Below are 21,931 nucleotides of genomic sequence, written 5' to 3'. Positions count from 1 at the left end.
GCATTACTGCATTACTTTTATTTACTATTCATTACTTTTACATGAGTACATTTTTAGACCACTAGCTTAACTTGTAGTTTACTAGTAGTTACTGTAGTACTTTATCACTCTTTCCACTTTTAACATACAGTATAATCGCTCACTCATCAGCCTCTTTCTTTACCTCTGAAAACCACAGTATTTACTGTATTTGATTTCACTGAAATGAAAGCATAAAGTACAAACTTTACTGTCCTGGAAAACTCTGTAAATCACTTACACTAGAATTTTTTTCCATAAATGTTTTCTCTACAAAAAATAACCAAGAGTTTTCTTTATTAAACAACATAAACACGTTATTCACACTTAGATTTATTGGCCGCCTCCGTCAAACGAGTCCCTGCCTAATTGAGAATGACGGGTCGTTCATGAACAATACGTTCAATTCTACACAATTCTTTATTGTGAAACAGAGGAACGAATCATTTTAAAGAGTGATTCGTTCATTTTTTTACTGGAAGCTTCTTAACAAAGCGTTGCGAAGTTCTCCGTAGGTCATGTAGAGGGAACAGAATTGAGTAGTTCATTTGTTGACTCTTCTAGTCTGAGCCGTTTATTCTTTTTTTTCACACGAATCCCATAGACGCTATTCATTGCATTACAAAGGAAACAGAATCAAGTAGTTAATCTCATGAGTCATATGGTCCGAGTCGTTCGTTCTTTTATCACGACTCCCATAAACGCTACAAAGGTGCAATAGATCAGTTTTTTTGTCTTGATCTTGACATTGTTGTTACAATCATTGTGGGAGTCACGTGACAAAAGAACTAACAACACGGACCAGAAGATTTGAGAGGTGAACTACTCATTTTCTTTATTATAATTTGTCCTAAGCTGCATCAACGTAATTTTATCATTGGAACTAAAGTCAAAGCTTAAGTATGTAGATCTGTTGGGGGATCTGTTTATTTAACACTTAATTTGATTTCTGATCGAAGAAACAAACTAAATGATAAACAAAAAGATTCAAAGAACCGATTCACTAAAATGATCCGATCGTCCTATCAATACTGATCGAGCTTTTACTGTAAAGCTTTTGTATCAGAACTGGCGCATTAATATACACCTAGAAAGCCGGAACTACTTAATATAATGCACGCCTTCTGTGTGACCAATCAGATTCGAGCATTCAGCCGCGTTATATATTGACCAAAATCTTGACTTTAATAATTCACATGAAGTATAAATAGTTTATTTTAAAATATATCTCAGGTGAGGGAGATGCGCTTAATTGTTTTTTTTGTTTTTTTTAGAATAAAAGTATGACTTAAAATGACTCAATTTACCATAATGCAACAGTTTAGAGGTTTCCGCCTGCGCGAATAGGTTTGCTGTTTGGTAAGATTTTGAGATATTAAGATATATAAGAGTTGGTTAAAATAAAATAAGTAAATAGATAAAAAAAAAAAAAAAATGTAAAAATGAATGGTCTGTTTAGAAACCAGCGTGACTACTTTTTCGGGCGGCGGGGTCCTGACGTGCTGGTGCTCTCCGAAGTTTCCCAGTAAAGTTGAGTTGATGTCAGAACCGGTCGGTGTGATAGAACCGGTCTGGTGTCAGGGCTTCATTGTTCCTGTTCATACACACAGAAAGCTCGCGTGTGTGGTGTTTGAGTCATGCCGCGGGTGAGCTGGGGATCAGTAGCACTGCTGTTAGTGCTGTGTGTGGGGAAATGGAGTGGAGTCTCCGGCGCTTTCACACAGTCTCTGGACAGCGACTTCACCTTCACTCTTCCTCCCGGACACAAGGACTGTTTCTACCAAACCATGAAGAAAGACGCTTCGCTGGAAATTGAGTATCAGGTGAAAACACCTTCACTGTCCACAGCGTTTATTAGGGACCAGAACTTGTGGAGACCATGATCTGTGAGGGGAGGGGGACGGACATTTAAAAAGGGGGCGTGGTTATGTTTTAGACATGAGGTGGCAAAAAGGCCCCCTGGGTGGGCAGGAGCCCCGATTGTTACATTATGTACAATCCTATATAGAAGTATAAGGTTTATGAGGTGGTATCAAAAAGTTTTGAGACTAGCTCTATTTAGAAGAAAGTACTATTTGTTTTTAGGACAGTGGTGGTCCTGTACAGCCAGGCTGCCACTTTTGGGGTCTTGAGCAAGGCCCTTAAGCCTCTCTGCCCCAGGGGTGACGTAACCTGCACGCTGACTCAGCTTCCTGACGAGCTGAAATATGCAAAAACCTGACGTGGTGGTGTTTAAGGCTTTAGGTTAATTATCGGAAGGTGGGGCAAGTCCTCCTCAATGGTGTCAAAATGGCGACCTTCGAGCCGGATCTTCAAAAGTGGATTGTTTTACAACGATCATCATGCACAAGTTTCCCAATGGTTTTGACGTTTTCAGGTGTTGAGCTTGTTTAAGGTCTTCTCGATCTCTCGTCGTCTTCCGGCGATGATCTCGAAGTGACTCTCAAAACACCTCGAACGACTCGTGTCGGACGTCTGTGGCAGATTTGCCCCTTTTCACACGTCTGCTCCTTGTTCTAACTGACCATGATGAAATGGCAGATGTGGTAATGCGTATGATCAGAATAGCACCAGTTGCACCATTCGTCCCAACTTTTTTGATGCCACTTTATATACAGTATAAGACATGGTCAAGGATCTTCAATCTCAGGTTTTCATAGGCTCATGGAAATCAAATAGATTTCCATTTTTCCACGTTTACATACGACACACTGATCCAGAGGTGGATCTAATGACTTTTAGATGATCTTGTTTGAGCTGATTTTAAAATGAAGGTATTCTTGCTGAACTGTCAGGTGCCGCGTCCCAATTTGCTTACTATCGACCCTAAGTCGTATCTGATATCGAAACAGGAATCCCAAAGGTTCTTGGATAGAAACGTGGATTCATGTTCATTAGGAATATTATGACTTTTGGAGGCCATGCGCTCAGGAGACGGGTTGGTTTGCAGCTTTGGGAAGAGGGGGAGGGGTCATGTTTTAGCCATGGGGTGGCAATGGGCCCCTCTTGGTGGGTATAGGAGCTCAGATTGTTACAAGTTTAGATCTGATTGATCTTCAGGCTCAGGTCTTCACACAGTCTACATTTCATAGTACATTTCATTGGATCATGGAAGCCAAATTGGGCAGAAAGATTCCCAATAATGACAACGTGAAAGAATAAAAAATCAAAAATATATCATGTACATAAGTATTCATACCCTTTGCATGACACTCAAAATTGAGCTCAGGTGCATCCTGTTTCCACTGATCATCCTGGAGATGTTTCTACAACTTGATTGGAGTCCATGGAAGGCACACACCTGTCTATAGGAGGTCCTACAGTTAACAGTGCTTATCAGAGCACAAAAGAAGTCAGAGGAATTGTCTGTAGACCTCTGAGACACGATTGTAGCGAGGTACATATCTGGGGAAGGGGACAAACATTTCTGCAGTCTGAAGGTCCCAATTGAAGAAGTTTGGAACCACCAGGCCGTTTCCTAGAGCAGCCGCCCGGCCAAACTGCTGTAATACATCACACCGCCCATCTACCAGTCCACTGGTGTATATAATACGAAAGACAAATTGTGGGTGCAGCAGGTCCCTTTAACATTGTGATTGTGTGGGAATGTTCATGGCCAGACTGCACATGTTTACTGCGTGCACAAGCCCAGTTTCAACATCAGTACTAAGCTGACGCAGCAGAATTCGCAGTATTATGAAACGCGTATCTAAAGTCAGAGTTGCGTCGAAAGGGCCATTATTTCCTCCGCACCTTCGTCTCGCGGTTTCCTGTTTAGAGAGACGTCCTAACAAAAGGTTTACATTATTAATGAACTAATTACGTGATTCATTCCGCAGGTCCTGGATGGTGCAGGACTGGACGTGGATTTCTACCTGTCGTCTCCCAGTGGTCACATTCTGGCTTCTGACTTCAGGAAGTCTGATGGAGTTCATACGTAGGTTCAACCCACAACATCTTGCATTTACTAGTCACACTTTGTTCAAACGGCCGTATGTCCTAACGGCGTGCGGCGGTCTTTCTCAGGGTCGAGACCGAGGAGGCGGGCGACTACATGTTCTGCTTCGACAACAGCTTCAGCACGGTGTCCGAGAAGATCATATTCTTCGAACTCATCCTGGACAACATGGACGACCAAGAAGATCCGGAGAACTGGAAGGAGTACGTGCAGGGCGCCGACTTGCTGGACATGAAGCTGGAAGACATCATGGTGAGGATACAAATACAGCTCAAATACGGCTTTCCGATCATACGCTAGAATCCTTTTCGTAGAGTCTGATCTCGGGGTCCAACTGAAAACATGAGCAGAAACAAAAGCAAGACGTTTAATGGAAACGGTAATTAAAAAGTATCTGGTGAAAATAGGCTCAATTTTAATAGGAAGCTCTGCACACCTGCTCATTTACGCAGTTCTCTCATCAGCCAATCACATTTGAGCAGCTGTGCAATGCAAAGAAAAGGTCATCAGAATGGAAAAAAAGGATGTGAACTATGGCTTGGGTGAAATATTTCACCAAATCACTGACTCACTGAATCTGAATAATAAGGATTCCTGATCTGACCACAGTTTCACAGTTCTGTTGCTCGCTCTCAGGTTATAAATAGATCTCCAGCTACAACATTAGTTTCAGGAAGTTGAAGATTAGAACTGCAGCTGTGCAGGATGTGTTTTCTGCAGTAGTGCAAAGGTGATGCAGATGAGTTCGTCCAGCACTCAGAGTGGTTTGCATGGACATGGGCGTGGGCAGAGTTTTCCCTACAAAATTATTTCAAACGTTGCAGGAAGTGCCCTAAAACTCTCAGTAAAAACATACGGGTGTAAGACGTAAACAATTCCTTGACTTTATCTGTGGGGCGACTTGAACAGTTGTTTCTGCTCACTGAAAAAACATCCGGTGCACAATACAGCTTCTTGCAGTTTTTGGGAAGATCGGATCATTTTAGTGACTCGGTACTTCGAATCTCGTTTAACCAAACGATCAAATTCAACGATCAAACGATTTTAAATAAGCAGCTCACCAACACATCTGCATTCACGAACTTTGACTATAGTCCCAGCTATTAAAATATGTACATATAACCGCATATGTCTTGGAGAGTCGGGTGATGAAAGAACGAACGACTCGGACTAAAAAAAAAGCAGAGAGATGAACTACTCTGTTCTGTTTCCTGTACATAACCTATGGGGATTTTGTGACGCTTTGCTCAGGTGCTTCCAGTAGGAAATAAACCAATCGCTCTTTGAGACGACTTCATCACTAGCGTGTTCGTGGTCCATTCACAGCTTGAGGTGCTGTCTTTTATTTCAGTTTTTGATGCGAACTAAAGTTTCAAACAGGAATTGTACTATATCAACAAAAATATTGGACCAATAATGACTTTTCCAGCCATATGAGCTTCTTCCCCAAACTGTTACCACAAAGCTGGTAAACAATGGTATAGTGTGTCTTGATACGGCGGCATGAAATGTTCCCTTCACTTGAACTAGGAGACCCAAACCTGTTCCAGCATCACAGTGCTCCCGTGCACAAAGCCGGTCCATGAAGACATGCTTTGGATGAGATGGAGTGGAAGATCTCCTGCTATAGAGCTCTGACTTCAACACTATTGAACACCGTTGGGATGAATTGGAACGCTGACTGCACTTCAGGCCTCCTCACCTCACCTACATCAGTACCTGACTTTACTAACGTCCTTGGGACTGATTGATCACAAATCTCCACAAAAACTTGTGGAACATCTTCCCAGAAGAGTGGAGGTTATTATAACTGCCAATGAGAGATAAATGTGGCTAGATGTTCAAAAAGCACATAGGAATCTTATGGTCTGGTGTCCACACTATTGTCCATGTAGTCTACAATAAATAGCAGTGACAAAGTATGCAAGAAGGCGTCTTTGGAAAGTGCTCGATTTGTACGGAAAGGTCAATGATAAGTGCACTGCGAGACTAAGTAGAGCAGTAGAAGCAGTCCAGTGGCTGCTATACATGACCATTGTGGACCGAAACAAAATACGAGGCGATATCGAAAACTAGCTCAGTTTACAAGAAAGTACTTTATTTATCTACGTTTACACATGATCACCTTCAAAATAGACCCCTTGCACAACGATACAGCTCCTGATGTACACAGGACGATGTCTTTTGGAACACTGACTTATGAAGGTCGGTGCTCCCTGTGACTATGTGTGCAGCCTTGTGCTGCCATCTATTGGTGTGTTACAAAACTTCTCAATTTTTATATCACCTGGTAAGAGTAACATACTAATAAACATTTAATCCCCTATGAACAGGGTTTCTATCTGGGGTAAAATTTGAATCATTTGTTCAAAGAAAAACATTAAATGGCTATAAATTAATATTTTTTTCAACTAAGGCAGACCTTTCTCACTGTTCGACATTGTTTTGTTTTTTGTTTTCTCCCCCCCAGGACACGATAAACAGCGTGAAGGCCCGGTTAGGGAAGAGTCTGCAGATCCAGACGCTTCTGAAGGCCTTCGAGGCTCGTGACCGCAACCTGCAGGAGAGCAACTTCGAGCGCGTCAACATCTGGTCTTTCACCAGTGTGGTGGTGATGCTGGTGGTGTCCTGCCTGCAGGTCTACCTGCTGCGCAGCCTCTTCGAAGACAAGAGCAAAACGCGCACGTAACCCCTGTCCAACATCCGGGGGGGGGATCCAGGGACTGAAAAGAGATCTGTGTTTTCCTCCGCTCTCTCTCCATCATCAAACTGTTCTCTCACTCTCCTTAGCCTATTCTGCCTATTCATGCTGAGCCAAGAACACACTGGTTTGCTTTTCCAGCCTATCAAAAAGAAGAACCTATTTTTTAAACAAAAATATAACTGATGTTGTTACAGTTTCTTAGAAAGTCATTTTAAAGTAAATTTAATGAACACTGATTGTAGAACTGATCGTAGAAGTCAGGCACTGTTGCATATTTACACTGATTAGAGTTTATATATCTGTTTTTTCTCTCTTTAGACCCCCAGTAGGATGAAATCTGCGTTTTTATTTTAATGGTTTGTTCTAGCGAAACAAAAACCAGCCTTTCTGTCAGGTGCCAAAACTTCAAGCTGCCTCGTTTGTTCTGTAATATATCCCGTCTAATGTAGATATGATAGCCGAAGATCATTTCTCACATTTCTGCTTACAAGAAAACACAGGGCCGTGGATCAATCGGCAGTGCTGCTTCTTCAGGAACGCCTCCCGACACTCGCAGACGATCCCAGAGGGCTGTTTTTGGCCCGGAATTAGTGGAGTAAAGGGATTTTTCGGCGTTGCTAGAAATCAGCACAGCCCAGAAGAGCTGATCACATGACCCACAGCCCAGCTCGGGGTGCAGCAGCGTGACAGCGACTCTGGAATTCCCAACGTGACTGGGAGCGATTTATAGAAAGACATTTGTGAGTCGTGGTTACGAGAGAAGTCCAGCTGATGTGCACGCTCCTCCCGAGCCGAGTGAGCGGTCAGGTGATGAACAGCTCCTTCTTTCGTGTATGGAAGACAAATATTTTCATTCAACATGAAGGATTATTTATTGGGTTATCAAACATTGTAGCTACGAACAAGCAGCATCGAAAGTTCACAAACGCATCAAATCGTGCTCGAGCTCATTCTGTACATTTCCAGCTGCTTACAAAATCAGCATTTACAGAACCCTCAGGAAATTTATTACAAAGTATAGAACAGAAATTACTTCCTAAATATATATATATTGAGCAATAATATAAATAGTGCTCTATATTACAGGTGTGCGCAAGACTTTATTTTGCTCCTGCAGTTAATTTATCTGCCAGCAGGGGGTAACGGTGACGAGAAGACGTCCTTTATACGTGATTGCAGCATGCACACCTCTAGTCTAGTTTGGAAACATTTTCTAGAAAATGTCCAGGATTCGACTTTGCCTTGGTGATGTTTCATTAATATGATTGCAGTGAAATATGATCTGTGCCAATACTGAGATTTGTGTCATAATGGAGTTTAAAATCCAAGTTCATACAGAAATCAATAAAATTGTAATTATAATTAAAAAATTCCTTTCGTTATTATTTTTTACACTCTGGTTTAAAGATCATTGTGGTAATATATAAACTCTGGTGGGTTAAAAAAAATGTGTCTGTGTTGCATGCAGAGAAAAGGATCATGGAATGTGGCATGCAGAAGTGTTTGTTTAAGCCAGTGATTCTCAAAGTATAAAGTGCGCCCCTAGTGGGGAATAAAGACATTACAGATTGGACGCAATGGTCGGCAGGCATTTATATAATTTGTGTTCATTAATCTTTAATCGGTCCTTATTATAAGTAAATTAATACAACGTCAGTTAGAAAATCCAATACGTTCAATCTTTTAAAACATGGAAGTATTTCAGTACCATTGTTTGGGGTGATTTAAGGAAGTGATGGCAGAAAAAGTTTGAGAACCACTGGGTTAAGCATAAAACCATACAGTGACCTCAAAACGATTAAACACTATTAAAGATTATTCACTATATCCCTCCAGGATGTTGGCTCTCCAGCACCATGCTTTCATTTAATTAGCTATCTTCTGATTTGATTCCTCTTTTTAACATTGTTACCCATTATTCCATCATCTATGTTCTATTGCTTATACAGTGTAGACAGAATTGTGCAAAATCCATATATAATTCTGGGGAAAAAAATACCTTAATTTATCAAACTGTGTGCAGAGTGGAGAACTTCAGTTTTTGAAATGAAGCACTGGGGTTGGACTGGAGTCTCGGGTATAAATTCATCAGGATCCACAGTCATAATGTACAAAGAGTTTTCCTTTCATATAAACAATATAGACAAAAGGTTATCCAAATCCAAATAAATTTATGGTGTTACTGCCTGCAAAACAGCATCGAATCTTTGATACACTTGTACACAGGTTTTGAAAGAACTCTGCAGATCATCTTGGAGCTCTAACCACAAATCTGTTGATGCAGGCTGCCTCAGATCCTTCTATTTCTTTATGCAATCCCATGACAGACTTAATGACATTGAGATCAGGACTCTTTGGGGGCCAAACTATTATTTCCAGAACTCCTTGTACTCTATACTAAAGATAGTTTTTAATGATGTTGGTTGTATGTTAGGGATTGTTTTCCTGCTGCAGAAGAAATGTAGGGCCAATCAGATGTCTTCCTGATGGTATTGCACCATTAATCCCAACCTAATCTCCAACTTTATTTACAGAAATGCAGCCCCAAACTTGCAGGAAACCTCCACCATGCTTCACTGCTGCCTGCAGACTCTCATTATCATACCACTCTCCAGTCTTTTAGTGAACTTGCTTCGTGCCACAGCCAAATATTTCAGATTTTGACCCCTCGGTCCAGAGCACCCACTGCCATTTCTCTGTAACCCAGTTTTTGTGCATAGTTGAGTCGCTTTATTTTCATGTCAGAGGTGTGGCTTTTTGACTGCAATTCCTCCTTTAACACCACTTCTGGCCAGACTTCTCTAGTTAGAAAACGGGTGTGCCTGAGTCATACTGGTTTTCTGCCAGTTCTTTGCTAATGGCACTGCAGGACATCTGTTGATGTTGAATAGGAAGAAAACATAATGTGCCTTTCATCTGCTGCATTAAGTTTCTTTGGCTGCCCACTGTGTCAACTGTCCATTGAACAGCACATCTTGAAATCCCAATCTGCTTTGAGACCTTGCTGATGCACTATAACTACCTTGTGTTTTGTTGCTGTGCTCAGTCTTACCATGGTGCATCACCTGTGACATTAAACCGTCTTCCAAAAATTCACTTTAGTAGCAGGTTTTTTTCTCACCGAGTTTGAATCTGCTACACAGCTGTTTCTGTTGTTGATTATATTTCAACCTACATGTGAAAATTATCATTAGCACCTGCTTGGTATCATTGGTTATTTATACACCTGATTCTGATATATGTCAGAATTAACGTGTTAATAACAAAAAAAATATTTCATTTTAACCACACAAATTTTATTAACGTGCGATTAATGCAGCGCACGTTTTTCAACAAGACGCAAATTAAAACCTTCAGCGCGACATATTTATTCGCGTCGTCCTTTTTTTACTTTACTTCTTTCCTTTAGATATTACCAAAAAATTATAAACTCCACCGAAAAATCCTTTTTCAATCACTAAACATTTGTTTTTATGATGCGCCAATTCTCGAATCCAGCATCCAGATCTGACATGATGCACAAATCCGGCGATTAAAACCGTCAGTGCGGAAACATAGCAAAAGTTCTGTTTGGTGTCCTGAAGATTTACATAATTTAAAACACAATAATTGCTTTTAAACATTTACAAGATCTTTTTTTCTTCATGCTTTACGTCAAGTTTGGTTTCATTAATAATAAACACGCATTTGCATAATGCACAAATATTTGTCCATGCCTATGTTGATTAGAATTTTTTAAATTGAAAAGTATATTTAAGGTGCATTTAGAACAGATAAAAAAAGTTGCGATTAAATAGATAAAAAAAAAACTTTTATAAAAAACATTTACGATTTATTATCTCATAATTATGAATGAATATCTCATTATTACGAGATCCTGATCTCGTAATTACGACTTAGTATCTCATAAGTCGTCATTATGAGATAATAAGTCATAATTATGAGATATTAAGTTATATATATATATATATATATATATATATATATATATATATATATATATATATATATATATATATATATATAGCGTTTGAAAAGTCGATTTGAAAAAACTTTCCCTTAGTCACGAGCTCACGCGTTCCTGTTTTCAGCAGGGGGCACAATTGCACATGCGCGCACTTCCTGCTTCCTGCGTCACTTCCGGGAATTCCTATAGGTGAGGTGTAATCAGTGATGGAGGAATTTGAGCTGCTCCCGAAACGGATTTAAACGCCTCCTGTAACCTGTATAACGAGTGATTGTCTCGTCAGCTGTGAGAAATGTATGTCTGTTGTGTAAATGCTGTGTAATTGATCCGGGTAATAAAGTTATTAAGTCGGAAGTATAGAAAAGCGATAGCTGATATGATGCCTGCTTCAGCGGTCATCCGGGACTCCGGTCAGCATGGTGAAGATACACTGTGATTCTCCATTAAACCCCACTATAAGGTACAGATCATCTCTCACTTTCTGTGTGTGTGTGTTGGTTCTTGTGTAGTGTCTCTGAGGGATCAGTGAATCTTCGTGTCTTTCTCAGGACATGGGCGCAGACAGTGACGCGGGCGAGACTCCGGCTGTGCCGTGGCGTAAAGTCCTGTACGAGCGGCAACCTTTTCCTGACAACTACGTGGACCGCCGCTTCCTTGAGGAACTCCGACGGAACATCCGGGTCCGTCAGTACAGCTACTGGTCCGTGGTGCGTGAAGCCGGACTCGTGTCTCAGCAGCTCTCGTGCGTGGCGCTGTTCCTCACGCTGTGGTCCTACATGGAGCAGGGAAACGTGGCTCCTTCGACGCTGCTCTGCACCGGTCTGGGCTGCTCGGTGCTGGGCTACGCGCTGTACGAGGCTCTCGGGGGAGAAGGCTGTAGAGAGAGGACGCGCTGTGCGGACTTGCAGAGCGCCGCCGTGTTCATGGCCTTTACGTTCGGCTTCTCGCCGGTGCTCAAGACGCTGACCGAGTCGGTGAGCACGGACACGGTGTACGCCATGTCCGCGGGCATGCTCACGGCACACCTGGTGTTCTTCCCCTACACCCAGCCCAGTTTACCTGGAAGTCTATCTCTCAACGCGGCGCTCTTCGCCTCTGTGTGCTTGGCATCGCGTCTCCCCGGGACCCTGCACACCTTCGCCATGCTGAGCTGCGGCCTGCTCATCTTCGCACTCTGGCCGTGTCTCCTGCAGCGCCTGAGACGCGCCGCGCAGTGGACCTTCCCCTGGGCCGCCGGTACCGTGTGCGTGTGCGGAGTTGGAGGAGTTTGGACTTTGTGGCCCGTTGGAGCTGTTCTCCTGTTTCTAGCTCTAATCGTCCTAACGCTGGTGTGTCCTCTGCTCCTGGTGCGTCTACAGAGACACAAGGACAACATCCACGGGCCGTGGGACGAGGCTGAGATCAGAGAGGACCTGTCCCGCTTTCTCAGCTAACACGTAGGGGGGAACATCTGTAAACATCTGCTATTCACAAGTCGTTAAAAGTCGCTGCTGTTGGGGGCGCGAATGAAATAAAGGGCTACTTATTTTTGACATTCAATCTCAGGGAAAATGTTCCGGATGGACTGCACGGTTTACAGAAACTCTATGCACTTAAAAGTTCTTAATAATACAAGTGATCACTGGTCTTAACTTACAAGTGATAACCGAGGCAGTATTTTTTTTAATTGCATAACATGTTAATTACTGTTTTATTTATTGCACACGATTCTGTGTTCAAGCTCACAAAAAAGTGACTCGAAAAATAGATGTTTCTACCTGTATAATCACAGAGATCTTTTAGATGCTGGAGGGATGAAGGAAAAGATGGCAGTGATTGTGAAGAGAGATGATGGCGAGTCTTTGGGTCAGTGACTGTGGTTCTACTAAAAAAAATGAATAAAACAAATGTACACATTTATTTTGTGTCCTTTATACAGAGTACACTCGCAATATATACCAAGCAATGACTGTATATCTAATGCATACCTATATATACATATACAGGGAAAAAAATGGGTTGTGGACACCTAAGCATAAGATTCATACATGCTTTTGGAACACCCCATTCCACATTTAGTCCTCATTTGCTCTTATAATTAGCGCCACTCTTTTTTGGGAGTGTATTTGTGCAGATTTGTGGACCCTGTTTTTTTTTCCCCCAGACATATTTGATTCTTCCTCAAACTGTTACCACACAATTGTACAGCATTCAGTTTTCCTTCAATGCAACCTGTAAACAAAGCCAGGTCTTTGAAGATCTGGTTTATATGATCGGGAGTGGAAGATCTCGACCCTATTGGACACGTTTGTGATGAATTGGAACACTGAACATCTCATCTACATCAGTACCTGACTGTACTCACTCACCCATGGCTGAATGATCACAATCTCCACAAGAACACACCAAAATCTAGTGGAACATCTGCCCAGAAAAGTGGAGATTATTAAATGGGGATTGTTCAAAAAGCACATACAAATCTTATGATCAGGTGGTTTAACTTTTGTCCATATATTGTGTATTTTTTGAAGGGCAATATAAAAAAATTATATTAAATATAATAAATATATTTGTTTAATTTATATACAGTTATTATCTTTATATTATTCTACGCTTCATTAAGAGTGCTTTAGGAGTGGCTGGTTCTTCCTGGTCTTGTCCATAGTAGGTGCACCACCTATAAAGCCCACTAGAGGTCAGTAGTTCCTTCAAGGTGGTTTGTGGTTTGTGTGTGTGTGTGTGTGTGTGTGTGTGTGTGTGTGTGTGCGCGGTGCTTATTAGCACCAACACGATGATCACATGTGCTCGCTCAGGTGTATGATCTCCTGTGAAGCCCTGACATCTGGGATAGACTCCAGATTCACTACAGCCTTGACCGGGAATAAAGTGGTTACTGAAGATGTCTGGAATTTCTGTTTTTTTTTTTTGAAAATGAACTTAATGTACATGTACTGTCTGATCTTTTTTTTTTTTTTTTTAATAAAGCTTAGCCATTATTTACAAAACTGAGCACTTTAGACATACGTTCTCTCTCACGCACATACACACAACCAAATATTTAACAATCGGAAATTCTGATGCGTATCCAGTGAATACAACATATTGCAGAATACGAGGCTGTATCAAAAAGGTTTCGAGACTAGTTTTGTAACACGCCAGCAGATGGCAGCACAAGGATGCATGCGCAGTCACAGGGGGCACCGACCGTGGCTCCTTTGGACTTCGCCCTCTTCCCGATGGGGGCGCTATATCGCTGTGCAAGGTGATAGTGTGTAAACGTAGATAAATAAACTCTCGTAAACAGGGCACGTCTGGAAACTTTATGATATCCGATGCATCAGATTACTGGAGTTCGTTTGTACGTCATGTCAGCTCATCTAGGACCATGTTTAAGAGTAAGGGTGTGGCGTTAGCTGTGGTATACGTCAGGCTACAGCGGAACGCGTTCGTCATGCTGACGTATAACCACTCCTGTGAAAAAAAAATTCTCACTGCCTTCATTAGAGTGTTTTTAGATAAAGTTGAAATGTACCACCTCTAAACCCCCTCACTTAAAGGTCATCCGAGAATGAATCTGAACCGAACGCTCGATACGCTGGTATCGTTCTCACGCCGTCCTTGTCCCTTTTGTATTTGGGATTCTCTCGTGCTCGTGAGGATTTTGGGAAGGCACTGCCGGCGGTTGTCTTCTGAAACACACAAAAAACAAAAAGTCAGAAATCTTCAACAAGAGGGATTCTTTTTCTCTTTGTAATAGTAGCTCTTTCTCACACTGGGGAATTTCTCAATAAACCACCATCTCGAATTTATTTATTTCGTTCAGGCATTCTAATTAATGTCTCAGCATGGGGTTTGGTTAGAAATGTTACATAAAAAGATCTCCATTGCTTCAAACCTTGATCTGCTTTTGTACTATATTATTATATATATTACTATAATCTATATTATATCTGTATTTACATAATAGAACCTAGAATGTAAAACAAACACCAGATACAACACAACCCATGACTGATAATAAAATAAATACATGATCTGGACAAAAGTATTGGGACACCTGTCTTTTCCAGCCACATGTGATTCATCCCCCTAAACTGTTACCACAAATTTGGAAACACAACAGAGTAGGAAGTCTTCTGTTTAGGTAGCATTCAATTTTCCCTTCACTTGAACCAGGAGACTCAAACTTGTTTCAGCATGGCAATGCTCCTGTGCACAAACCCAGACTTATGAAGATACAGTTTACATGAGTTGGAGTGGAAGATCTCCTGCTACAGAACTCTCACCTCATCCCTATTAAAAACCTGACTGCACCTCACCTCACCTCACATAAATCAGTACCTCACTTTACTAGCCTTGCAGCTGAATGAGCACTAATCTCGTGGAATCTAGTGGAACATCTTGAGGTTGTGGAACAATGGAGGTTATCAGCAGCAAATGGACACTAAATGACTAGGATGCTCAAAAATCATATAAATCTTATGGTCCCCATACTTTTGTCTATATAATGTATTATTAGACTGAAGAATCTCATCACTGAGCATTCTCATCACGAGGAAAAAAAACAAAAAAAAACAATTTAACTAAAAATCTATTTTCTTTCTTTCTGTGGGTGATTTTGAAAGAACCGTGAGGGAAAAAAAAGGGTTGGAATAATACTGTTATCCTGTAATAATTCCTCAGTCAGGGCTGTGACACCAAATTGGCAATGAGCTGCCTTAAATGCCTAAGGCAATGTGGGCTGTCAGTGAGTGTGACAAAGAAACTGTGTGTGTGTGTGTGTGTGTGTGTGTGTGTATGTATATGTGTGGGTGCAACGCAAATCCAGGAAAGATCCCTGTGGAGGTTCAGGAATCTCGCTCTCTAATGGAGCTGGCAGAGGGAGATGTTTTTTGAGATGGGAATGAGGAGAAAGTGGCTTTTATTTTTCCCGATCTGCGGTGAGCTCTGGACAATCGACAGAAAAAAAAAAAAAAAGATGGAGATGATGGAAAAGAAAGCAAAACAAGATTTAAAATGGCCAAACAGATTTAACAGCCTGAAAATACCAGTGGGTTATTTTGGAGAGAAAGAGAGAAGAAAAAAAGATATAGAGAGAGAGAGAGAGAGAGAGAGAGAGAGAGAGAGACATAATACAAAGGGCTACTATATGGTATCTCATTGTGTTACAGCTGAAATCCGTTTAACAATGTTATAGAGCATCTTTACAACAAAAAATCCGAATATAAAACATGCACTATATGAACCAAAAGTTTGTGGACAACAGACTATAATATTCGTATGTGCTTTTCCTATAGTCCTAAGTCCCTCCACTCTTCTGGGTAGATGTTCCACTAGATTTTGGAGCGTGTTCATGGAGATTTGTGATTATTCAGCCACATGCCACAAGTCAGGTACTGATGTAGATGACGTGAGCGAGTCCTGGGGTGCTGTCAGTAGGCCACCCAAGATCTTCCAATCTAATCCATGTGAAGCATATTTTTAATGGATTTGTGCACTGGGGCATCGCCATGCTGGAACACGTTTCAGTCTCCTAGTTTAAGTAAAGGGAAAATGTAATGCTATGGCACCCAAAGACGTCCTATATAACTGTGTGTTAACAGTTTGAAGAAAAAAACATACGGCTGAAAAAGTCAGGTTCGGAAGTAATGACAAAACGCAATTCAGATCAGCTCGTTTGATCAGCTTGTTCTTATCATATCAGTAAAGATCACTGAGAATTTGATTAAAAAGCTCAACAAATAAGAGAAGTCACATTGCAGAGGCAGTGTGTAACGTTTAGTACTGCGAAAGAAATTAAGAGAGCAAAATCAGGGCATATAATGGTGGGGGTTTTGGGTACTAGAGAGCCGTTCGAGAGCTGGAATGTATGATGGAGCGAGGAAAAAGAGAGAAAGAAAAAAGGGGGATTTGGGCGGCTGAGAAAGAGCAAAAAAAAAAAAAAAGGGTGGAGGTCCGAAACGACCCTACGAGGAGCACCGAGGTAATGAGGCAGAATGCAAATGAAAGGACGGTGGAAGTAAAAAAAAATAAAGAGAAAAAAGAAGAGAAAGAAGAAGCGAACACCGGGAAACGGTGTGTGGCAGCAGGAAAGAGCGGAGTCTGTCAAAGCCAGAGTAAATGGCGGACATCACAGAACACAGCAAAGTAATATTCACGGAGTACACCTCTTATTAACTCGGCGCAAAACACTTTCCAAAAACAGTTCGATAACTATGAGACGTGTTTATTTACAGCTGGTGCTGACTGGATTTATTGGATTCTGCCATTCAATGAATATAAGGGGGGAAGGGGATGGAGGCAGTCTGTACTGAATGTAAAAAAAAAAAAAAGAAAAAGGAAAAAGAAATATGAAAAACACATTTTCCAGTAGACCCCCACCCAGCTCAAGTAACCTCTGTCCTCACTGTGCCGGCATCTTAATTTGTGTGTGTGTGTGTGTGTGTGTGTGAGAGAGAGTGTGTGCATGTTTTAATACCTTTATGAGGACCAAATGCCCCCACAAGGCTCTGAACGTGTTTTCTAAAATGAAATGTTCCCTTTTTCTGTTTTTATTTTATTTTTTTCATTTAAGTAAGAAAAGTAACTTGTTAATGGAAGGTCCTCACAAGGAAACATACATGTGTGTGTGTGTGTGTGTGTGTGTGTGTGTGTGTGTGTGTGTGTGTGTGTGAGTGTGTAAGCATGTTTTAATACCTTTATGGGGACCAAATGCCCCGACAGGTGTTTTTAAAACCAACTAAAAAAGCCGAAATAGTTTCCTTTTAGGTTTTATTTCCATTTAATAATAATAAAAAAAGTAAATTGTTAAAGGTCCTCACAAGGATGTATATATATGTGTGTGGGTGGGGGGAGGTGTGGGTGTGTTTTCTTTCCTTGTTATTCATTTACATTTTTTGAACACAAAACTTTATGGTCATACATCTTCACGTGGAGCCAGCAGTGTCTCCGAGATGCTATTATAGTTACAGGAACATTAACTGTATGGTAGACGTTTTGTTTGTCGTGCAGAAAGGTAGCCTCATATTTCACCCTCGTCCTTGTCCAAGGAATGGCATGCTGAAGGAAACGCAATATTCAAATGTTTTTTTTTTTCCGGTTAAATACGACAGACTTCCGAAGCAAGGAAGCACATTTCTCATGCGCACGCACCGGAGTTTATAGGCAGTAAAAAGTCGGCAGCTCGTGCATTGCGGTACACACCATATACTGTATATCTTACAGGAAGGAGAGGGGGGGAGGTTGGGATCGTGCCCAGGTTTAGTCATGGGGCCCTGACCGTTACGGTGTACACTGCCGTCAGGCCTTGATTAGTTTATTCAGGTGTGCTGCAGAGGGACGGAGTGCATGTGAAGGAAGCTGGTTCTCAAAAACCACAAATGCATCCCTGTGAGCCTCCTGTCATAGCTGATGGATTTGATTTCAGAGTGCAGATGGGAATGAAGTATGAGTTTGCAGAGTTCTCAAACATAGGCTTGGTCTAGACATCATTTCTAGAGGGGTGGGGGTGGGGGTCAGAGTTTTTACTAGGTTAGGAGTCCACTGAAAAAAAGAGCCTGAGAAATGTTGTGTAATACATGCTTTTGTTTTCAGGGTTTCAATTTGTTTTCAGTCAAATTGAAGACTTTTTAAGACCGCTTTAAAGACCAATCAGAACGACATATGAGACCTATATCACCACATCAAACACACACACAAATACATTGTTAGTAGCTGCTTTAACCGAGCACTCAATTTTTTCGCAAAATTTGCACTTCGCCATAACTGGGGAAAAAAATTCTGTTTTACATCTGTGGTACAATACAAGAGAGATTCGTGCCAAAAACAGAAAGCTGATTGGCTGTTGCATGTTGGTCTCATTTGTTTCCGTAATACAGCAAAATTAGATTTGGACTGGCGAAAGAAAGAACACCTAGGAAACAAAAAAGAATAAAATAAAATAAGACCTGTTTATAATAATTTAAGACCAAGAACAGTGACTTTTTAAGGCCTAAAATCTTGATTTGTAGATTTGTTAAGACTCACCAAAAACCCTGGTTTCACGATTGCGCTTCGAGGTCTGGACTCACGCTCAATGTTTTGAACATTAAACCCAGCATTAATCCTCTGTTTCCAATGTTTCTTTCTTCTTCTTCTTCTTTTTTTTTTTTTTAAAGAAGCCACATCATTACTGTATGTCACTAATAAGGCAGGAGATAAAAAAGCCACAAATCTAGTGTAAAAACGCTTCCCTTTGTTGATGAGCTATCTTGGGCAAAATGATTTGCACGCACGCTTGTGATTGGCTGCAGCAAGGCCGCAGCTGAGCATCTGCCTAACAAAGTCGTGATGTTTCATGTTTGCAAAGCATAGAATTGCTTAACGTTTTCCCCCATATGTTAATCGCTTCAATCTGCTGAGAATGCTCGCCAGTTGACGTCGTTGCGCTTGCACTTAAAGATTTGATGTAGAAATGACACAAACGGGACACTTGTGTATGCGCCACCTAGAGGCACGTTTATACTTGTGGATTTGTATTTGGTGATTGCATATACCACATGATGTTTAAGTTTCTAAATAGTCAATGTATGATAACGTGTTTTGTTGAAAGTTTGTATGCTAAAAATAATATACTTCTCTTATTTCTGACAGATGTTCTGTAAGACAGTTCTGTATAGTCGGGGAAGCAACTCAGCGTGTGCAGGGTGAGGACACAGGGAAGTTTGCAGTTTATAAGTCTGATTCGAAACAAGCTTTTGACCGTGTTTACATGTAAAGGTACAGGTGTCACTTTTATATGCAATAGTTTACTGTAATTCTGTGAGCATGTAACAACTTTTGGGACAAAATGTTGCTCCCAATAACAGGTGCCACGATGAAGAGAGGTTCAGTGTTATTTACGTCACCGCTCATAATTTAATAATGTTATACCTGATGGGTGTATATACTGTATGTATGTAGTCTGTCACATATTTACATAAAAATGGTGCCCTGTACATGAATTATTATACTAAGTCATTACCTGGGAATGCTGGGAGCGGTCCGGTTGGGGCGTGACAGTGTCTGAGGGGAGGCCTTGTTCTTCAAGCCTTTAGGAACAGAAGGAGCTGAACGAGCTGGAAGAAAAAGAGGAGTTATGGCAGAAGGGGCAGGAGGCGCAGGACCACGAGTCGGAGGACCGGCGCAAGACTTCTTAGGTGCACTGATGACTGATGGAGATCTGAGAGAGAAATAAGAAGGAAGGGTTAAAGCGAACAGTTTAGGAACATTTGCCTTAGGAGCTTCCATTAGGTCATGTTTTGAGAGATATGTTATTTTTCTTGTCTGCTGCAGAGAGACTGTTTGTCTTGCTTGCCTCAGGGCAACATTAGTAATGATGTGTTTCCTGGGTTTTCCATGCTTTTGTATGATTTAAGTCTTTCTCAGGGATTTTTATGAATTCTCCTTGTTTTTTTGTCTCTTAACGCTATATTTTAGCAATGAATTTCATAAACAGCAATAAAACCAAATAGAAAACTGCTGACTGGTCTTCTTCGGTCGTACACAAAAACACGTAAACAATCTACTGGCTGAGTCGAAACGGAGTCTGTATCCTACCTGAGGTTGCTGATGCTGGATTGTAGCCTGGGACCGTCTCCTTGGGCTGAGAGCAAGGTGGACAGGGTAGAGGTGGAGATCTCGCTGAGAATGAACAACGCCTCCTTCAGGGCCGAGTGAGTGCGCAACACGTGCTCTCGGTGCACCGCTTGCTCCGGAGACTCGCACATCAGAGCCGAATGGTCACCTGTAGAGTAAAGCTGAGCCAGCAGATCTGAGTGGATAAACTCTTTCACCTGTGGGAAATGGAGATGCAACAAAGTAAGTGGGGATAATGGGAAAACAGGAAAGAGGGAAGCAATAACAAGCTAAACTCGATCCCATGGCGGTGTCACAAATCCCTCCACCTCCAACAAGAATGAACCTTCTTTTTTACTAGTTGTTCATATAATAGAATTCCCCTTTTTTCAAATGCTGTGATCATCATCCTGTTTCCGATATCGAATCCATTCATCTTGTACCAACATACATCCATGCAATCCTACAAACCACTCGTTCTTGAGATATGGTGCGCATGAGAATGAAATAAGGATGGTCACAAATATCAGAGAGTGATAAAAATGTGGTCCAGACCTCTTTGATTGACAAACAGGAAGTATGCTCTTTCAGATATTTGACCATTCATCAGTTAGAATCTGATCACTGAACACTTATCACTTTAAATCCCCGAATCGGCTGTTTCCATCCAACACCATGATTTGTGTTTACATTCATGACATTTGGCAGACGCTCTTATCCAGAGCAACATATAATTGTCTCACAACTGGGTAGTTAAAGGTTAAGGGCCTTGCTCAAGGGCCCTGCAGTTGCAGCTTAATGGTGCAGGGATTTAAACTTGCATTCATGGCGCATGTGAGTTACCATATTGGTTACTATGAAAAGTATTTGTACAAACTCTATGCATTTAGGGGATGATTTCAAATCCCAGCACCACAAAGCTTAGGGGCTTTTCAGCAAAACATTCAACCTTTAAATGCTCAGTAAAACATAAATGAAATTGAAACTGTAAGTCTCTCTGGATAAGGGTGTGTGGAAAATGGCATATGTGTAATGAAAATCAATCAATCTTACTCAAGTAGCATAGTGGTAGTTTAAGCTTGGCTGAAATATGTTGATGAATGTGGCATAGAGAACATCTGAGCCAATCTATTGATATGTTTATATGCAATTTATAATTGTGCCAGAACTTAAAAAAACGAACAAAAAAACCCCGGAGTAATTAACGTTTGTTTGTTAAATTCAATGCAAAATTCCCAATATCTAAAGCTGGAGATATGAGACGTGTATCACCACTTACATACGCACATGCCGCTGTGATTTATATGGGCATATTTGAAATTAAATAACATTTAGACGATAAACAATTAGTATTAATGAATGAATTAATGTATGTAAAATGTGGTCACGTTACTTTAGCAACAAGATGTAGTAATGCTGATATATATATATAAAATATAAAAGTGTTTAGGTAACAGAAATAATAAAAATATATATAAGATTAAAGTAAAAAAAAAGGGGGTGAATAAAAGTTTGATGAATGCTTCCTTCTGATTGGTCAGAATGTTTTGATTCATTTCCAAGACACTGTATTTCTAACAGCAAGGTTTTACAGTATCGGACAATCCACGCAAAAGAGATTCAAATGAGCGCGTAATCATTCATATGGCTGATTTGGTTGTTTGTTTTGACTCAGGAGGGGACAACGATTTTGGAAGGAGTCTTCGATAGC

General features: G+C 41.0%; 3 protein-coding genes across 5 annotated transcripts in view; 2 read left to right on the top strand and 1 right to left on the bottom strand.

Moving 5' to 3' along the window:
* Positions 1–1,177: 1,177 nt before the first annotated feature.
* On the top strand, positions 1,178–8,050 carry tmed5 (transmembrane p24 trafficking protein 5). The gene is made up of 4 exons (XM_046836920.1): positions 1,178–1,841; positions 3,858–3,955; positions 4,045–4,228; positions 6,447–8,050. Exons 1-4 carry the CDS (start codon positions 1,656–1,658, stop codon positions 6,663–6,665), a joined length of 687 nt encoding a protein of 228 aa, XP_046692876.1. The 5' UTR covers positions 1,178–1,655; the 3' UTR covers positions 6,666–8,050.
* A 2,737-nt stretch (positions 8,051–10,787) lies between these two features.
* pigc (phosphatidylinositol glycan anchor biosynthesis, class C) lies at positions 10,788–12,546 on the top strand. The gene is made up of 2 exons (XM_046836395.1): positions 10,788–11,107; positions 11,196–12,546. Exon 2 carries the CDS (start codon positions 11,199–11,201, stop codon positions 12,078–12,080), a length of 882 nt encoding a protein of 293 aa, XP_046692351.1. The 5' UTR covers positions 10,788–11,107; positions 11,196–11,198; the 3' UTR covers positions 12,081–12,546.
* Positions 12,547–14,100: 1,554 nt separating this feature from the next.
* Positions 14,101–21,931, bottom strand: part of dnm3a (dynamin 3a) — a 35,876-nt gene continuing 28,045 nt past the window's right edge. For 2 of the 3 annotated variants that reach the window (XM_046835935.1, XM_046835937.1), the window contains 3 exons: positions 20,203–20,438; positions 19,628–19,825; positions 14,101–14,315 (listed from right to left, as the gene is read on the bottom strand). In XM_046835935.1, the coding sequence (XP_046691891.1) occupies positions 14,234–14,315; positions 19,628–19,825; positions 20,203–20,438 (516 nt within the window). In that variant the 3' untranslated portion in view covers positions 14,101–14,233. The remainder of the gene's footprint in view (positions 14,316–19,627; positions 19,826–20,202; positions 20,439–21,931) is intronic. The other variant, XM_046835936.1, reaches the window with a different exon arrangement.

The sequence above is a fragment of the Silurus meridionalis genome, chromosome 23 (assembly GCF_014805685.1).
Source record: "Silurus meridionalis isolate SWU-2019-XX chromosome 23, ASM1480568v1, whole genome shotgun sequence".
Taxonomy (NCBI): Eukaryota; Metazoa; Chordata; class Actinopteri; order Siluriformes; family Siluridae; genus Silurus; species Silurus meridionalis.
This window is presented reverse-complemented; position numbering and strand designations above follow the sequence as displayed.

Bases quoted from the DNA above. Each gene is read 5' to 3' on its own strand.
- tmed5 (XM_046836920.1), top strand. From the start codon at position 1,656: ATGCCGCGGGTGAGCTGGGGATCAGTAGCACTGCTGTTAGTGCTGTGT. The intron at 3,956-4,044 runs GTAGGTTCAACC...GGTCTTTCTCAG, and splicing joins AAGTCTGATGGAGTTCATAC to GGTCGAGACCGAGGAGGCGG. The intron at 4,229-6,446 runs GTGAGGATACAA...TCTCCCCCCCAG, and splicing joins TGAAGCTGGAAGACATCATG to GACACGATAAACAGCGTGAA.
- pigc (XM_046836395.1), top strand. From the start codon at position 11,199: ATGGGCGCAGACAGTGACGCGGGCGAGACTCCGGCTGTGCCGTGGCGT.